General features: G+C 46.3%; 1 protein-coding gene across 1 annotated transcript in view; it reads left to right on the top strand.

Moving 5' to 3' along the window:
- The window catches only part of GABBR2 (gamma-aminobutyric acid type B receptor subunit 2), a 367555-nt gene that overhangs the window by 180058 nt on the left and 167689 nt on the right, over positions 1-19808 (top strand). The window contains exon 4 of the mRNA XM_081511648.1: positions 12687-12788. Coding sequence (XP_081367774.1) covers positions 12687-12788 — 102 coding nt within the window. The remainder of the gene's footprint in view (positions 1-12686; positions 12789-19808) is intronic.

The raw sequence follows: 19808 nt of genomic DNA, 5'->3' as shown, positions 1-19808 counted from the left end.
CATGATCTTAGTTTTCTGAATGTTGAGCTTTAAGCCAACTTTTTCACTCTCCTCTTTCACTTTCATCAAGAGGCTCTTTAGTTCTTCTTTGCTTTCTGCCATAAGGGTGGTGTCATCTGCATATCTGAGGTTATTGATATTTCTCCCAGCAATCTTGATTCCAGCTTGTGTTTCTTCCAGCCCAGCGTTTCTCATGATGTACTCTGCATATAAGTTAAATAAGCAGGATGACAATATACAGCCTTGACGTACTCCTTTTCCTATTTGGAACCAGTCTGTTGTTCCATGTCCAGTTCTAACTGTTGCTTCCTGACCTGTATACAGATTTCTCAAGAGGCAGGTCAGATGGTCTGGTATTCCCATCTCTTTCAGAATTTTCCACGGTTTATTGTGATCCACATAGTCAAAGGCTTTGGCACAGTCAATAAAGCAGAAGCAGATGTTTTCCTGGAACTCTCTTGCTTTTTCAATGATCCAGCAGATGTTGGCAATTTGATCTCTGGTTCCTCTGCCTCTTCTAAAACCAGCTTGAACATCTGGAAGTTCACGGTTCACGTATTGCTGAAGCCTGGCTTGGAGAATTTTGAGCATTACTTTACTAGCGTGTGAGATGAGTGCAATTGTGCGGTAGTTTGAGCATTCTTTGGCATTGCCTTTCTTAGGGATTGGGGTTGAAAACTGACCTTTTCCAGTCCTATGACCACTGCTGAGTTTTCCAAATTTGCTGGCATATTGAGTGCAGCACTTCACAGCATCATCTTTTAGGATTTGAAATAGCTCAACTGGAATTCCATCACCTCCACTAGCTTTGTTCTTCCTAAGGCCCACTTGACTCCACATTCCAGGATGTGTGGCTGTAGGTGAGTGATCACACCATCGTGATTATGTGGATCGTGAAGATCTTTTTTGTACAGTTCTTCTGTGTATTCTTGCCACCTCTTCTTAATATCTTCTGCTTCTGTTTAGGCTAAAGGACCAGTCAAACCTGGGCAGCTGAAAGGGCATAATTCAGCCAGTGGTCTCCAATCTGGCTGTGTAACCAAGACCCCAGGGCACTCTATACAAACAGGATCCTGGCCTCCCTCTTGCTCCTCTCATACCATTCTCTTGGGTGGGCCCAGGAGTCTGTATTTCTGCAGAGCTCCCAGGGAACATGATACACAGCAGGCTTGGGAGCCACTGCTCATAAATCTCTGAACCCAAGGGTAGTTGATGTCAGGGAAATTTCCAGTTTTGTGCAGTCTCTTTGCCGGGCCCTGTGCTGGGTGCTGGACACCAAGAAACAGGGCCCGGCAGTGCCCTCAAGCAACATGTGTATTATAGGGATTTGGGAAAGGGTCCTAAGGGCTGCAGGTGGTGGCTTTTTGCAGAGTTACTGTTCTGTTGCTGCTGTTAACAACAGGGTATAGGCAACATTTGGGAGGCAGGAAACTGAGTTCATTTCTGCCCCAAGACAGCTGTGTGATTTGGGGCATGTCCCAGCCCCTCTCAGGACCTCAGCTTCCTCCACTGTCCAGTGAGGGCTGGTGGATTGGTGGAACAGCCAGGCCCATTCTGAGCTTGGCCGCTCCCTCAGAGGCATGGGGAGTGACCTGAGGGTGCAGCACCACCAGAATGCCTCCTTTGTAGTGACCTTGGGGCCAGGAGTGAAAGTACACCTTGGGCATCTGCCCATCTTCTGATCATTTTCACCTTCTGGTTGAAATGATTGCCCCCTGGATATGCCCAGCTCTGCCGTCTTATCTCTCCCGAATATTCTGGTCATGATGTGTGTCCCACATTGGCACATGAAGAGGTTCCAACACTGTTCCAACCTTCCAGGCCTCCCAGTCTTGGGGGAGACGCTCAAGTAACCAAGCCCTACTTGGGTGCTGTCACTGTGGGTCACAGCACTGTGCCCCCTAGCCCGCTTCTCTCTTCTCCCTCCACCCAACCCTCCTGGAAACACGAGTTTGAATCTCAGCCCTCTGGCTTACTAATCGTAGGGCCTTGGGTGAGTCACGTAACCTTTCAGGTCCATCATCTGTAAAATGACACAGTGATGACATCTGCTTCCTAAGATTGCTGAGAGGATGAAATTCACTCCAGGATTATCCTGCTGTGGCCTCTACAGCCTGCTTGCTCCCTGAGGGCTTACAGTGAGGGGTGGGAGAAGGGGGCTGAGAAAGAGTCGGGGGAAGAGAGGCAGGCTCTGGGGAGCCAATGGCCCCTATGCCGTCACTTCCTTCCCCGACCTGCCCCCCCAGATCTGAAGTCCTGGAGGAAGAAGAGAGTTCAGGTAGGCTAAGAAGGAGGGCTTCAAATGCTAGGCTGTAGGATGTCCAGGTAGAATACTGGAGTGGAGGCCAAAGAACCCACCTTGGACTATAGAACTGGAGAGAAAGCTGTGCATTAAAAGGACAGTGAGGCCCCAGGGTCTGAGAGGAGTCCTTTAAGCTCCACCATGAAGTGAGCGGGTGGGTCTTGGATCCAGTTGCTTCTCCAGCTTATGGAGCTGCATTAGATGGTCTTGTTCCTGCAGGGGTGAACATGTGCCTCCTGGGCTGCCCTCAGCAAGTGTCCTGCTCAACTAGGGCACAGACTCGAGAATCCCAGACATTCCTTGGGGATCCAGCCGTCTTTTCTGCCTCTCCATCTGATGCCTGAATCCCTTCTCTAGCAACCCTACCTCTGCTTGCACAACTGCAGTGGTGGGGAGCTCACTCCAGTGTAGGGGAGGCCCTTCCATCCCTAGCTTGCTCTCTTGTTAGAAAGTTCTGCCTCTGCGGGAGCTGAAATCTATTTCCTGGTGGCTCCCCCACTGATGCTGACCCTTCCCCTGGCTCCCAGATGCCATGCTACTCCCCTAGTGTTGGTGACAGCTCCTTGGGACAGGCAGAGGGGATGTCTCACAGGCCGGGACTTCCTGTCCACCTGGCTCCCTCCTGTCCCTTCAGCCACTCCTCCAGTGACAGGGAGCAGGCATGGGGCTCAAGAAACCAGAGAAGGACTCTGTGTTCTGCATTCCTTAGTGCTCACAGGTGTGAGTTCTCTAATATTGCTGCTCCATTTTGGTGTCAGAGGTGCACTTTGCATCTTGTTGATTTCCTATAGAGGTTTGTGTTCATCATCTTAACTAGATAATATTCCTGTTTTATTAATATCCGAATGTTTCTGAAAATATTGGTTTGGTCCCCGGAGACCGCTGCAATTAAAGCCATAGGCGCTTTGTCACAGGAAAGCAACGCGGTTCTGAAGGCTAATTTCATTTCCAACAACTCGGTGTGGCCTGACTTCAGGGACCGCCAGCAAAGTGGTGAGTTCCTTGGGACTGCTGGCAGAGGGAAGACTGCTGGCTGGGGAGTCCAGAATAGGAGGTTATGCCTTATCCGAGAAGGGGGCCTGGGCCTGGTCCCCCTTCCTCAGGTAGCCCTGGTCTGGACCCTGGGGATCTCAAGATGGAGGGTGTGTAGTCTTTCAGAACAGCCTCTGTTGAGCCAGAGAGAGTGGTCTTGAGCACAGGACTCTGGAGTTTAGTGGGGGCAGTGGGCGGGGGAGCAGTGTCACCGCTATCTGGGAAATGAGGGAAAGTCTCTTGTACTCAGGGGCGATTGAGAATGTGTAGGATTTCAGATTTCCTATTCAAATCATCACAAACTTTGTGGCTTAAAATAGCACATATACTATCTTATGGTACTAGAGCTCAGAAGTTTAAAATCTCTCTCTCTCAGCCAAAATCAAGGTGTCAGCAGCACTGGTTCCTCCTGGCAACTCCGGGAGAATCTGTTTCCTTGCCTTTTCCAGCTTCTAGAAGCCTCCTTTCTTTGGCTCTTGGCCCCATCCTTCATCTTCAAAGCCAGCAGGTGGACTCATTGGACAACCCCCAGCAGGTGGGAGCTGTCGCAAGGGCTGATGTATCTGGGCAGAGCTCGGTCACAGGTCCCCTCAACCCTGTGCCTAAGTAATGGGAGGACAGGAACTGTGCCAGGGGACACTGTCTGCCCTCAGTCCCACGAGTCCCCACAGGGGTGCCCACAGAGACCACAGTCCCGTCCCCAGGCCTGGTCCTCACATCAGCAGGCTGTGTCTTCAGGCAGAGGCATGCAGCCCAGCCCCTGGGCATTTGTCTCAGCCCTGCATGACCATCTCAAGATGTAGCATAAACCCTCCCGGGCTCAGAATATCTACACAATAGACTAGATGGACAATGTTTATTTACTCATTCTCTCGTTCATCTCACAGCTTTGACCACCAACTGCATGCAAAGCATTATGCTGGACCCCGGAAATAAAGCGCCACCCCTCCCCACTTTGCAGCACTGCCATGTTAGTTGGGGAAGGGCTGTGACAGCCCTGGTGCTTGTGGTCAGCTCTGCAAACCAGCACAAAGTCAGTGATCTGGACTCCTGAGCCCTCCATGGAGACTCATGAGGCTGGTGGCCCCCCACAGAGACCCCCACGTCTCATAATACTGCCGCTCATGGTCTGCTGCCTGCTTTCCTGCTCTTGGTAACTCTGGGGAAGTGAGAAAAACCATATTTGGGGGGAACAGATAAGTGGCCATTGAATAGAGGGAAATCGGGGTTCCTTCAGGAAACCTCAGCCTGTGAATGTGAGAGTGTAAACAGGATGAGAAACCTGGGCTTAATCATGGGAGTGTGGTTTGAACCAGTGAGTCACCAGGTCTCAGGAGGCCCCAGGTGTGTTAGTTTCCTGGGGCTTCCGTAATGAGTCACCACAAACTGAATGGCTGAAAGCAAGAGACATTCATTCTCTTAATAGTCCTGGAGGCCAGAGTTCTGAAATCAAGGGATCAGTGAGGCCATGCTCTCCCTGAAGGCTCTCGGAGAGAATCCTTGCTTACCTCTTCCAGCTTCTGGTGGGCCCAGTTGCTCCTCAGCTTGTTGTTGCATCACTCCTGTCCCTCCCTTTGTCTTTACATCACCTTCTCCCTTATGCCTCTGCCCAAGTCTCCCTCTGCCTTTCTCGTATAAGGACACTTATCATTGGAGTTAGGGCCCATCCAGGTAATCCAGGATGATCCTTGAATTAATTACATCTACAGAGACCCTTTTTCTAAGTCAAGTCACTTACATAGGTTCTGATGATTAGGATGGGACACACCTTTTTGGCCATCACCATCCAAACCACTGGCTCTGCAGTGTGAACATGCAAATGTCATGCCTGTGCAAGTATCACATATGTGCAGTAGATTCCATACATGTTCACTTATGTACTTGCCCTTTTTAACAAGTTTCAGTTATACTTAATTCCAGCTATAGGTTATTAAGAGCTAATAGAAATCTGAAAATTAGCTGGCTCCATTTTTCAAAAGGAACAGTTTCTTCAGTAAGTGCTCATCAGTTTTAGAAAGGTAGAAATACACTCACATGGATAACTTCTCTGGGACCGTAAGTACATGCCTCGAATCTTTGAAAAACTTCGGAGCTGCAGAGGGCTGCTTTAGCAACTGTAAAATTCAAAAAGGCAAAGAGTGGGGGAATGGCGCAGGTAAAGTTTTGAAACTTACTCTCCTAGAACCACAAACATTGGTGGTGAAAGAAAAATACCCTCTTCAGCATCCTGACGAGCTTCTACTTGCATGCCTCTGGTGACAGGGCGCTCACTATATACCAAAGTTGCCTACTCCACCGTTCGAAAGTTCATTTGGCTTTAAAACAAAATCTGCTTTCCTGACTCATCCATCTGTTGATCCCATCTCCAACACAGGGGTGCCCTCCGTTCCACGTGACAGTCCTTCAGTGTTTGAAGTCATCCATCACTTCCTGCCTTAGTTTACTCTACTCCAGGCTAATCTTTTAATTAGCTTAAATTAATGGTGGATCTTGGGGAGCTCCAGCCCCAGTAAAAGTGACCTGAATATTCAAAGATTTGAGTGTTTCAAATGCCTGTTTATCCTAATTAGCATCTTAACTACAGCGGTGCCCTCTACCTCTAACAAGCCACATTTTCGCATGTTCCATATTTTAATGGATTTTACTTGAATGAACTGTTTAATCAAGTGAAGACACATTTCATGAATGAATAGAAGTAAATCTATAATTATACACTTTAGTCAGGTAAGAGGAGTGACATTTCGGCACAATCTAGGGCTATATATAGCGAGTGTATTTGAATGACAAAGTAGGTTACCTCAGCTTCCATAGGAGATCTGGGAATTCGCTTTGCTCTCAAGTTCATTTCGTAACCTAATTAGAATTTTCAAAGAGTTGTAAAGTGCAAGCGGTGCAGACCTGGCTCTCCCCATCTTTACCTGGATCTCTGCCTTTCTGGATGATTCCACAGCTGGCGCAGTTGCCTCCTTAGGGAAGGTGTCTGGGGAAACTGTTGACCCACAGTGTCCTGGGGTCTTGATAGTCCCCGAGGCCTCATCTCCACTTTGTGCTTCACTGTTTCCGTCAGAGCCCTCCTGGCCTGGGACGTGTGACACGAATGTGAGAAACTGCAGCTGTAACCGTCCTTTGCTACTCTCTTCCTGTCTCTCTCTCTCATCCCCTTCTCCCTGCTTTCCTTCTCACCATTCTGCCTTCTGACATGGTCAGATCTGCTCGTACTGCTAGGGACCAGGAGTAGAAAGATCTGGGGATTAAAGAAGAAATGTAATTATTGATTGGGACAGGAGAGAAGGCCCAGGTGTGAAGGAAGATGGTGCCTAGGTGCTAGGTAGCAGTACAGAAAAGGATGAAGCCCAGAGGCTAGGGAGTGACTGGACAGGAGATGGAATTCCAGCCCCAGAAATGAAGCAGGAGCCCTGAGTGAAAACTTGAGGTGTAAGAAGGCCCCTCGCCATGCTGGCCTCCTGGCCTCAGGCTCCTTACTTCACCTTGCTGGAGGAAAAGGGGTTCCAGGGCTGCAGTGGGGGCTCTCTAGGAGAAGGGAGTTCATGGGCCCTACCTGTGTGCAGCAGAAGGTTGCAGGCGGACAGGAACCTGGCAGGGCATGCAAATGTGGTCCCATGACCCTGAAGCAGGGACAACAGCCTGACCCACAAGGCAGTTATTTAGGGTGGAGCACACATGCCATTATTTCATAAGCCCAATCTCTAGGTGATTTCCAGAGAGGGCTAATCATCTGGGCAGCTGGGGTGTGTTAGTGGAGAGGTGCTGCCTCGGAGCAGGGAGGAGGCCTGCAGGTGGACTGGCACTGTGGCCTGCTCAGAGGCAGTGACAAGCCTCCCTCATAGAACAGGGTGGACCCATTTATGCTTAAAACAGGTCACATGGTCTCAGCCACGCTAAGCCAAGAAATTCTCCCGAATAGTCTGTTCACCTCTAACTCTTCTCCTGATTCCGTTAGCTTTTCACCCTTTCCGCTGATCCCCTTTTCCTCCTCTAGCCTGCCCTCGCAGGACCAGTGCCCAGTGCCAACCCTGTGGATAGAGGCTGTGTGTGCAGTTAGAGGAGTGAGGCCACTGTGATGGCTTCATCAGAGTGACATGTCCCTGTCACCCCTTCTCCCACGGTCCGTGAACCAGCTGGGAGGGAAGTTGTGGATCGACCCCCTGGCCTCGAGGTTCAGACAGCTGATCTGACCTGATGGCATGTTCTGCCACTGGCCTAAGCAGGACGGCGCTCCCAGCTCTGAGCTTTCCCCTAAAGCCACTGACTCTGCCTGGCTCTTGACTTCTTTCAAGATGTTGGATTTCCCTAGGCTTGAAATATGAGTTTAAGTGTTAAAATTCTCAGATTTGGATCTATGATTCCTAAGGCTGTACCGGAATCCCTGAGGAGTCATTGCTATCACTGCTTGTGACCTTTATACTCCTAACCCCTCTGCCACCATGTCCATGGTCTTTCTTAGAAGATTCTTGGTCCCTATTGTAGCCACACCTCTCTCCTCTGAGCCTGAGCCACTTTGTCATGATCCCTGATAAATGCAAGTAGAACTGAGCCCAGCACTCCAGGTGTACTCTGAGGTGGGCAGACTGGAGGGTGATTGTCCCCTCCATCGTTCTAGATGTGATGTCTTTTTAAATATGGATCCCAGTCCTACTCACCCTTTTGGCAACTGCCTTACTCACATCAACACATCCTGGTCTCCTCATCAAGGGGATAATATCCAAGCCATAGACAGCATTTTTTTTCGTATCATTTAATGGATCACTTAAAAGTTATCCTGCCTCGTTTAGGACAGTGGTCCTCACACTTGAACATATGTCAGAATCACCTGGAGGGCCGATTGAAACACAGATTGCTGGGCCCCACCCCAGAGTGTCTGACCCAGTGGGTCTCAGGTGGGCCCGAGAGTTTGCCTTGCTAACAGGTTCTCCCAGGTGATGCTGGTGTTACTAGTCCAGGGCTGCACTTTAAGAACCACTGCTTTAGGGACAGGCTTTCTGGTATGACTTTGTATCCACAGTCCATACCAGTTCTTAAGGGGAAAAAAAATCAACAGCTGTTGCCTCTAAGCCTTTTTTTTATCATTTATTCCTAGAGTTCTGACTCCCTGGTTCTCCCTGATGCCAAGTGAGTTGGGTTCCTTCCATATTTGCTCCAGTGGCCAGGGCCGGGATTCATTGCTCCAGAAGCAGGGAGAGTTCTTCCCTTAGGCAGTCTCAGCCCTGTGAGCTGGCCCTGAGGACCCAGGCTTTGAGGACTCCCAACCCTTCCTAGTCCTCCTTGTAGCAGCACTCGGGGCCTGACTCACCATCTTCCTCATTCCATTGGCAGCCTGACCTTCCCTTCCAGGTGATGGGCAGCCTTCCTCTCCATCCCCTCCCAGCGCATCAGCACCCATCTCTCTCCCTTCCTCCCAGGATGGCCAGGGCCTTTAGCAAATCAGACTCCTGACGGCTGTCTCCCGAGGCCCCATATGCAGATGAGGGCCCAGTTGTACTTGAACATGTGTGTATGTGTGAATGTCTTTTATTTTCTGGAGAATTAAGTGTTATTCCTTTCCAGGAAGAACATATTTCTGCTTTTATAGTGGAGGTGAATAAAAAATAGGATTCACTTTGCCGAAATGCAGCTTATAGCAAGCTGATAAAAGACATTGACCCCGTAAAACAAGAGATACTTGCAGTACCAGAATGGGAAAAAAAAAAAAAGAAAGGTGTTTTTTCTAACTTAGTAATCTTTGACCAGTGCACTGTATGATCCTTCCATCTACATGTGAGAGTATGAATTTATTTCCTTGTGAGGTAGATCAATTGCATTATTTCTTTACCATGCTTTGGTTATTTTAAAGTACCATTTATTACTAGTTTTTTGCATTTGTTTTCCCTAAAAATGTCCATTAGAGTAAATACTCCAGCTGAACAGACTTCTTGGTGCTGAAATTATGGTCAGTGAGTGGCTAATGGCACCAACCGTCTGTTCTGACCTGTTCTGGCTCATAAGCCTCAGGAGCTGTCCACATCTGGCAGGATCCAAAAGAGCCAGCTTGGGACCATTCAGAGAGCACTGGCCTGAGAGTCACACCTCAGCTTCCTCATTTGTGAAATTAGGGGCAAAATGAGATGACCTCTAGGGTGTTTGGGGTTGGTTTGTTTCGAGTTCTGAGCGCCTATAAAATATTTTTTTCTGCCATAATTATATACAGCTCTCATGCCCACACTTATTTACAGATAGATACTCCAAGCCACTGACAGCCTTGATGCTGGGTCTTATACCTGGAAATGATCATTCCAGCTTTTAGGCAGCATAGAGAACGTTAGAATTTACAAAGCCATTTCCCATCCTCAGTGTTTTTGCTGGGCCCTGTAATTTTCATGCTATATAACTCCCATTTGATAGGTGAAAAGACTGAGATTCAAAAGAGCTTGAGAAGTTTCCTTCAGTTTGGGTGGCGAGGACATGGAGAGCCAGGGCTCAACTGGCTCTCAACTGTGCATGCCTTAGTAGTATGTGCATTGGCTGCTTTGCCTTCTGGCAGGGCCGAGTTTGCATTATAATATTGCATATCAATAATTGTTGGTCCACAGCACCCCCATGACACATAAACCTAATAATGGAACCCTACCTGCATCCAAAAAGGATTTGACACAGCAGAAACAAACCATAATGGCAAAGTCAACTAATGGCACCCCACTCCAGTACTCTTGCCTGGAAAATCCCATGGACGGAGGAGCCTGGCGGGCTGCAGTCCATGGGGTCACTGAGTCGGACACGACTGAGCGACTCCACTTTCACTTTTCACTTTCATGCCCTGGAGAAGGAAATGGCAACCCACTCCAGTACTCTTGTCTGGAGAATTCCAAGGACGGGGGAGCCTGGTGAGCTGCCGTCTATGGGGTCGCACAGAGTCGGACACGACTGACGCGACTTAGCAGCAGCAGCAGTTCCCAATCTTCCATCAAAATAGAGGTAAAAACTAAAGATGGACAAGGTTCACCCTGATTGAGACAGTTGCATTCTTCTTACAAACATATGTATCACGAAGTATTTCAAGCATTCAGCAGAGTGCAGAACACTAAACACCTATGGTCTTGCTACCCAGAGTTAATGTGTTCGCGTTTTCCTCCATTGGCATCATATTTCTTTTAAAAAAATGAAATATGGCTGTTCCCACCACAACCCTTTTTGTTCCCCTTCTGTAGTGGGGGCTTCCCAGTGACCATCCTGCAACATTCAGGGCCAAATTATTCAAAACATTTTGATACATACATTGAGAGGATCTATCAATTGTTGAAACGAGAAATACTTTTTTATCATGGTAAAATGTACGTAACATCAAATTTACCATTTTAACCACTGTAAAATTTACAGTGCAGGGACGGTAAGTACCTTCAAATTGTCGTGCAAGAAGCACCACCAGTTATCCCCAGAACTTTTCATTATCCGAGACAGAAACTCTGTACCCACAACTCCATTGCCCCATCCCCCAACTCTAGAAACCACTATTCTTTCTGTTTCTATGCACTTGACTACTCTAAGTACCTCACCTAAGTGGAATCATACATTTGTCCTTTTGCATCTGGCTTATTTAACTTAGCATAATGTCTTCATTCATATTGTATCATGTGTCAAAATTTCATTCCTTTTTAGGCTGAATAGTATTCCATTGTATGTATAAACCATGGTTTGTTTATCCGCTCATCTGTTGATGGACATTGCTTCCAAAAGATGGTTGCTTCCACCTTTTGGCATAAGGCTGCTATGCACATGAGTGTCCAAATACCTCTTTGAGTGCCTGTTTCCACTTCTTTTGGGTATATACCCAGAAGTAGAATTGCTGAATCATATTACCATACGATGGGAAATGTTTAGAGTGAACAAGGTTCCAGTTTATCCACATCCTCATCAACACGTGCAGGGTTTTGGTTTTTGATAATAGCTATCTTAATAGGTATGGACAAGAAGTGCTTTCAAAGCTCATCTTCAGTTAAAGAGGAAGAGACTGAAATGCTAAGAGGGAAAGGGTCCCTCAGAGAGGCTGAGGTCACAAGCAAGTCAGTGACAGAGCAAGACCTGGAACCTGGGTCCCCAAACTCCCACCTGGTTATTTCTACTAAAACACAGTCTAGTTTCCATGGCTTTCTGTCCCAGGGTGTACAGTCATAGACATGGGCCGCATACTGATTTCAGATTTATTTGTTTTGATCCTAACTTTATTTTTTTTTAAATTTGAAAATAGTGCCAACATTTTAAAATGTGCTCATGCTGAGATGCTCAGTGCTGAGATGCTCTGTGTGACTGTAACCCGCCAGGCTCCTCTGTCCATGGGATTTTCCAGGCAAGAATACTGGAGTGGCTTGTATTTCCATCTCTAGGGGATCTTCCCATTACCACTAGCACCTCCTGGGAAGCCCTTTAAGATGTGAGGGATCCTACTTTATTTTAAAAATCTAGGAACTTCTCTGTAGTCCAATGGTTAAGACTCCATGCTCCCATTGCAGGGGGCATGGGTTCAATCCTTTGTTGGGGAACTAAGATCCTGCATGCTGTGCAGTATGGCCAAAAAATAAATAAAAATATAGATTTCTTATTTCTTCCTTCCAAATCAGAAGGTCTGGTGATTCTGGACCAACATTCTGGCGTAGCATGTTTGGAGTTGAGCAGCAAGTGCTGTCTTTAGGTGAAGCATTAGTTTGCCACACTGTCACCAGGCCCCACCACTCCCTAGTATCCTTCCATACAGACTGCTTCACACACTGGCTAGTTCGTATGAACACTGGAGTTTACAGCTCTCTGCTTTAAGCACATAGATGTTAGTCATTCTGTGTATCTGCAGATACATCGTTATGTTTAACATCACAGGCTGGTTCCGCACCCCCTCACCCTCTCCTCTGTTTTTGCTTTGTCTATCTGAATATCTCAGCTATTTCCTCACCCTAGAAATGAAGTAATATTGCAAATAAATAATGAAAAATATAAGTAGAGAAGTATTTAAATAGTCTAATTTGGAGACAGTGTGATGTATTTGCCTAATCTGATTTGGAGATGATATGAAACACCAGCATGAAACTCCAGTGACTTGGATGCTTGTCTTAATTCTTCCAGGAAATTCCTGGGCAACTTAAGTAAGTCCCTTCCCTGTCTGACCTCCTTCTGCTTGTGTGTCCTCAGGGGAGGGGAATCTCCAAGGTCTCAGGGGGCAATCTAGTTTTTAATGAAGATAAAACCCACTCCTTTTTCATATCGGTGGAGAAAATCACCTCACCCATTTGAGCCGCTTCCCAGACCCCTGTGAAGTGGCCCTTCCTGTGACTGCCAGCACACCCACCCTCTGCTCTTTCTTTGCTGGCAGGTGAGAAATGACCTGACCGGGGTTCTGTATGGTGAGGACATCGAGATTTCGGACACCGAGAGCTTCTCTAATGATCCCTGCACCAGTGTCAAAAAGCTTAAGGTAGGTGCAGCTGGCCAGGGCCTGGAGGCCAGACTGATGGCATGCTCCTGGGGTTCTCCAAAATCCCTGACTTTGAAAGAGTCTTGAATTCAGGCTGTTTCATTTTGTCCTTGGCATTTGAGATTGAGGAAAAGCTCCCAGGAGCTGGCTGTCCCTTGCTTGTTGTCCAGCACTGGCCAGAGGTCTGCTTGCCAGGTGCATGGCCATGTGGAATTGCTGGGTGATTTCGTATCTTTCAGCACAGCCTGAGAGGCAAGCAGGGCACGACAGACATCACTGGCACCCACTCAAGGACAGGCTAGTGGGGAACATTAATGACTCAGACCTGGCTCCTGCCTTCAGGGAACTTCCTTCCTGTTGTGAAGAGGCTCATAGTGAGAACCTCTCTTGCCCAAAGCCACAGCAAGGAAGTAATATGGTTGGGACTGAAAGCTTAGGCTCCTGACCCCCTCCAGTGACGCTCACTCCAGGAACAGAAGGGTCAACTAGATGTTTGCAGTTGTAAGTAGTCCCCAGCTGTCATCTGTACATTCATTTCCCAAACTCTCTCAAACACCATGTTTGTGCCAGACCCTCTCCTGGATTCACAGCCATCATCAGGCTTGCCTATGTCCTCAGGTGTCTGAAGGCAGATACATCCCAGGGAAACCAGGAACAGAGGGGCCGGGGAACAAAGGGAGAAAGTGACTCATCCCACCCAGGAGAGGATTCAGACACGGCTGCAGAGAAGGGACAGCCATGGAGGATGGACAGGGTGGAGACCCTCAGAGTAAAAATCAGAGGACAGGGTGGCCATGCTCACCGTGTACTTGGGATCAGCAGGAATTCCAGGAAGCTGGAGTATCAGGATGGGGACACGGAAAAGATGCCAAGGTTGGAAATAGAATTTGGAACCAGTTTCCACGAGCCTTGAATGTTGAGCTAAGAAGTTTGGTCTTTTATGCCAGGCGATGGGGAGCTGCTGGGGGTTGTACATAGGTACAGACATAGTTACAGCTGTCACCCTACTCTTCCATTCCCCATGCCCACATTGAAAGTAGCCTGGGGCCTCAGATGCCGATTGCTGACATGTCCCTTCTCTCTTGGCCTGATTCCAGATTATACTAATCAGAGCAGGTGGCAGTTTAGAGCTTATGAAGCCCTCAGTTCACACATGGGGAGTCTGAGACACAGAGATGGGGAGAGGGAGCAGAGCACCAGTTGTTTGTCGCCTGCTCAGGAGCAGATACCACATGGGCACGTGATATTTCAGCCCCGGAAGCCTCTGCCGATGAGGAAAGGGTAGTAAGAAGGGCCTGCTTGCAGCCCAGGTGTGTGCCCAGCTCTTTCCCCACAGGCCGTGTGGTCTGAGGATGGACTTGGGTTGTGTGGGGCCCAGAGCATCCAGAGGGGAGGAGTGCCTGCTCTGCAGGGACCACCTGGGGTGATCGGGACCCTGGTGCTGCGCTGACATTCTCCTGCCACACGCAGTGTCTCCCCACAGTGGGCACTGGAAATAGCTTCCTGCACCTGAGAGGCCCAGTGGAATTCTATGGGCTTTAAAATTTAAAGAGCCTTTGTGTGTGGAGCAGACGCACTAGCTGACAGTCTACAAGAAACTGGGGATAGACCTTGGTGCGCTGCTAATCAGCCAGCCAGTGCCACCAGAAGCAGGAGTGATCTGAATGCTGATGGAAATAGCAGCCGGCCTTTCCAGTGCCCTGAGCAAGGGCTAGAGCTCTTGGCTTCACCTGCCCATTCAGCCCTCCTCAGAGCCCTGGGACAGAGGGAATTTTTGTATCCTCATTTCACAAATGGGGAACTTGAGGCTCAACAAGGTTAAGGACCTCACCCCTAGTCACCCAGCTGGCAAGTGGTGCATTGGAATTCAAACTTGGATCTGGGCAACACCATGGTCCAGCTCCCCCACCACCCCGCACAGCTGCGGTTCTGAGAGAGGATTCCAGCATCACATAAGCCCGGGAGAGGAGAGCCAAGGACAGCACGCTCAGTCTCTTGGCAAAGGCTCCCCTCAACATGGAGTGCTCTTCCCTCACCACCTGCGTAGCTACTTCTCGAACCTTCCTCTAGTCTTTTCTCAGTTGTCCTCCTTTCCCAGAGGCTTTATTTAAAATTTAAATCCCGGCCCCTCACACTCCTTCTCCCCCTTTCTGTTAATTTCCTCCATTTCACTGATAGGTATCTGTATCAGTTTCCTGGGGCTGCCATAAACAAAGCACCATAAACTAAGTGGCTTAAAACAACAGAAGTTTATTCTCTCACATCTCAAGGACAGAAGGCCAGGGTCAAGATGTTGGCAAGCCCATGCTCTATAGCAGGCTCGAGGACTCTTCCGTACCTTTCTCCAAGCTTCTAGTGTCAACTGGCAATCCTTGGCATTCCTTGACTTGCAGCTATGTAACTCCTTTGCCTCAACTGACATTTCCCCTCTTTCCCTTCACATCATTTTCTTCTTAGGAAGCTAGTCTTGGAGGATTAAGAGCCTGCCCTGCTCCAGTATGACCTTACCTTAACTGATTTCATCTATTGATACAATGATGCTATTTTCAAACGAGGTCATATTCTGAGGTATCAGGGGTTAAGACTTCAACATATCTTTGGGAGATGCAGATCAGCCCATAACAATATCTGACCTCCTGTTCATTTTTCCCAGCTGTTTTGTCATCTGTCTCTTCTCACTAGGATGAAAGCTCTAGGAAGCAGCAGTTTCTGTATGTCTGGATCACTGTTTTATTCCCCACCACCTGGAACCAAACTAATTTGCTCGACAAATTTGCTGAGTGGGCATAATCCAAATACCAAATCTGGACAGACAAAGCCAACAGAACACAAGGATAAAACATTCAGAGAAAAGTAACTTCTGGAGAGCTCAGAGAAGCATCAAATATCTGGTGGGGTAAAATAGAGAAGGAAGTACAGTGGACAAGGAAGAAAACTAAATAGTGACTAGCAGAATTAAAATCTGCTTTGGAGGTAGTAGAGAGCAGAGTTAATGCCATGAAAAATAAAAATCAATAATATGCAGGACAAACTTGAAATGCTTTCCCAAAATTCAGAGGAAATGGTCAAAGAGATCAATCTAATGGAGGAAAGATAAGTTATGGGCCCTGGAGAAGGGAGATGCTAAGAGAAAACTGGGACAAATGAAACAGAACCAAAATCTAAAACAAAATAGGCATCCAAGTATCAATAAGTTCAGCTACCACCCAGATCTTGGCTTCTAATACCATTCTCCATGGAAAGGAACTGGGGATCCTTGGAGAAATGGCTGACCTGGGACTGGGACAGAAAACATACAAAATGATCCTGGAGCGTCCTGTAGTGCCAGAAAGTTGAGGACGTGCTCAAACCACATCAACAACACACACTGATTTGGTAGGGGAGTGGTGTCAGAATTGTTCACCAGCCAACTGAAGTAGCCACTGAAAGAGCTCCCAGTGACCAGAACTGAAACATTTGAGCAATAAAATAAAAGTAGTATTGGATTATAACTCAAAGTATAAAACAAATGCCCATGACTGAGTAGGTAAATGGGAGAGAATATACAAATTTTCTATGCCAAAGAATTCCAAATAATTTGTGTAGATATTTCAGGCCCAAGGAAATGGAGCAGAAGTACCCACTTGTTAAGTGTCTTCCTTCCAAAGAGCACAGGATGAAAAGGGGGAAAAGAAGAGCAACTTTAGAGTGGAAGAACCTGACAAATGCTACCTTGGCCAAGTGACCAAGGTCAGCATTTACATGATAAGTCTTGTTGATAGTATATACCTTTGATATGATCCCCCAAACCTATAAACCCAGTCTAACAATGAGAAAAACATCAGGTGAATTCTGGTTGAAGGCCATCCTGCAAAATACCTGACCAGTACTCCTCAAAACTTTTTAGGTCTTCAAAACTAAGGAATGCCTAAGCCAAAATGAGCCTACAGAGACATGACAACAATATATAATGTGGTATCCCGAATGGTATCCAGGAGGAGAAAAAGGACACTAGAGGAAAAAAAAAAAAACTTAGAGTATCTGAATAAAGTATGAGCTTTAGTTAATTATGAATGGATATTGATTTATTAATTATAACAAATGTACTATATTAAAGTAACATGTTAATAATAGGGGAAACTGGGTGAGAGACATATAGAAATTCTCTACACTTTCTTTGTGATTTTTCCATAAATCTAAAACTATTCTCAAGAAATGTATTTAAAAAAATAAGCAACAAACTTAAGAGGGTTTAAGAGAGAACTCCTAGACTGTACCATACAAAATTGCCAATATTGAACCATTTTGAAACTACAAAGTCAACAGTTTCATAAGGAAATGCATAGACTATATGTGCAGACTAGCTGGCCTTTCTACATTCTAGTAGAATTGGTGAAAAGAGAGTCATACCCAGACATGTTTTGTTAAAAGTTTTGAAATACAAACATTAAAGGGAAAATCTACGAGTACCTAGGCCAGAAAAAAAAACAAATTGCCCACAAAGGTGCAAAATCAGTCCACCTCGACTCCCCTGCGATGTTCAATCCCAGAAACGATGGAGCAGCTAGGAGACATTTTCCCACATGTGAGGCTCACATGATGTACTACTAGCCAGGTGCCCTTGAAGTTAACCCTTGAAGTCCTATGTCAGCCTGCCTTGAACAACAGTTAACTTTATAGCTGAGGTCATGACAGAAGCAGGTGAGCAGGGATCATGGAAACCGTAGAGAGAGCTAAGTAATTGTTATAAAAGTGCATGCAGATGGAGAAGTTTGTTTTGAAAGCAAACATGAATATACATATAATGCAAATAAATACTGTAATAACAGTAACTGAGATATAAAAACCCAAATTCCATTAACAGAGGCAAAAATGTGAGTAAAAAAAAGTCCTGATCTTAATTAGAAGTGGTGCTCAAAAGAGACTATTTTGCTTATGACTTTCATAATTAGAAAAATATAAGTTTAAAAGGCTTTGAATAACTTAATAGCAAATATGTTAATACTATAATATAAGCAGAACCTGAAGCTCCTGAAACTCAGAAGATAAAAGCAAAGAAAATCTAGTCCACGTATCAAAAAACAAAGCAAACATGAAAACCAGAAAACATAAACTAATACTGAAAATCAAATATAGTCATTCTGACCAGAAATTCACATAGGTCAAACTCCCTATGAAGAGGCAAAGACTTTCAGGTTGTGTTTTAAAGAACTAGCTATAGTTATAGTTATATTTACAACACAGAGACACAGAAAGGTAAAAGGTAAAAGGTCAAGCAAAGGTATATCAAGCAAACCAAACTGAAGCAAGGATCCAGTGTTCACATTAGAATACAGAGAATTCAAGGTATAGGCATTGACCAGGATTAAGTGGTTTTCTGTAGATAAAGGCACAATTCACCCTGAGAATAGCGTACTCATGGACCATTATTACTCTAAATTACATCTCACTGAAATATATAAAGAATGGTCTGTTAAAATACCAAGAAGAATCGACACAAACAGTAGTATGGGGAGCCACAACATTTTTCTCTTGGTCTTGGACAGATCAGCCATTCAAAAATAAGCAAGAACATAGAGGAATTAAATAACGGGATTACTCAGGCTGATTTAGCAGATATATATATCTAAGTTTGTCTAAAAGAAAGTCAGGAAATAAAACCATCTCTGTGAGATGAAGACCCCAGGCCTTAAAGCTAATTCTGAATGGGCCTGTTTTGATCAGGAATGTTTAATGTAAATGGTCACCAGGCTGGGCTAGGAGGCCACCCCTCACAGGGCCCTGAATATTTCCATGGTGCCCGCGTTGGAGCACAGGGCTGTGTCGGGGAGAACACCAGGCTCCAGATGTACCCCTCTGTCCATTTTGAAGCCACAGAACGCATTCCAGGACATAGTACAGCATAGGTTCTTCTGTCTTGGTACAGAAAGAATTCAGTCAGAGGCAGAGTGACAGGTAAGGGAAGAGTTTTTAGTATAGGGTGCTGTGAGAGACACAACTGGGCAGGCAAGGAAGTGCTGCACCGAGAACTTACTGGGCTCCGGTTTTATAATCAAAGGGAAAGTGAGGAGGTGAAGGCCACCTTCTTCCTCGTACTTGAGTAGATGTCAGGCTTCCAGCATCAGCTCTCCCTCCATGTTTGGTAGGGGAGTTTTCTTGTCCCTGCACTAGGACTGTCATGGAGCTATGCAAATGAGCAGGAAGGTGGTAAACTATACTAAAATATGGTAAATCATCTCAGGTTTCAGTTTAAGGCCATCTTTTCCCTATATTTTTGTTTTTAATGTGCACAGAGGAGCATGTCCTAGAAGTCATTAACTTACCTACCTCACTGGGCAGGATGTGGGTCTTATTCCACCACTGTTTTATTGTCTGGGGGCACGTCTCATGCTTCTGTTGCATTCATTGCTAAGCAAGACTGCTCTCTTGATGGAGCAGTCACTTACAAGATCTCCCATACTTTTTTCCTTATTTATGATCCTTTAGTGGGATTAACTGTTTAATTGCCTACTTTGTCCCTTTACACTGTCCCTATCAATTTCAGTTGCTTTATTGGCTTTCATTGGAGCAGCCACCAACCCCTCATTCAGGATTCAGACTCCAGGGAAATCTCCCTGTTTTATAAATCAGATGACTGGCAACCTTAATTCCATCTGCAATGTTAACTCCCCCTTGCCGTGTCATAGCATGTCCCCAGCTTTCAGGGATTTGAACATGGACATCTTTGGGAATCCGTTACAGGAAGGCCACAAAAACAGGTCTTGAGGAGGACTGCTCCCCACTTTGCTCCATGGGAAAGTCCTAGTGAGAATTACTCTCTACCTCATGGGCCAGGAGCCCAGCCTGACTGCCTGAACTTGAGGTTCATACAAGTACCCCAAGGGGACTTGAAGCTACAGAATAAATGTGGTGCATCTTCCCAGCAGGCCAGCTTTTCTCAGAGACATGGGAAGAAAATCATTATTTTTATCTTCAGATAAACATAGATATGTTATCAGAATGCTAAATATACATGAATTTTCAAGATACCATGATAAACTT

The sequence above is a fragment of the Giraffa tippelskirchi genome, chromosome 1 (genome assembly GCF_054371585.1).
Source record: "Giraffa tippelskirchi isolate mGirTip1 chromosome 1, T2T-mGirTip1v1.2.pri, whole genome shotgun sequence".
Taxonomy (NCBI): Eukaryota; Metazoa; Chordata; class Mammalia; order Artiodactyla; family Giraffidae; genus Giraffa; species Giraffa tippelskirchi.
The sequence above is the reverse complement of the archived record's forward strand: the minus strand, read 5'-3'. Positions and strand labels throughout refer to the sequence as shown.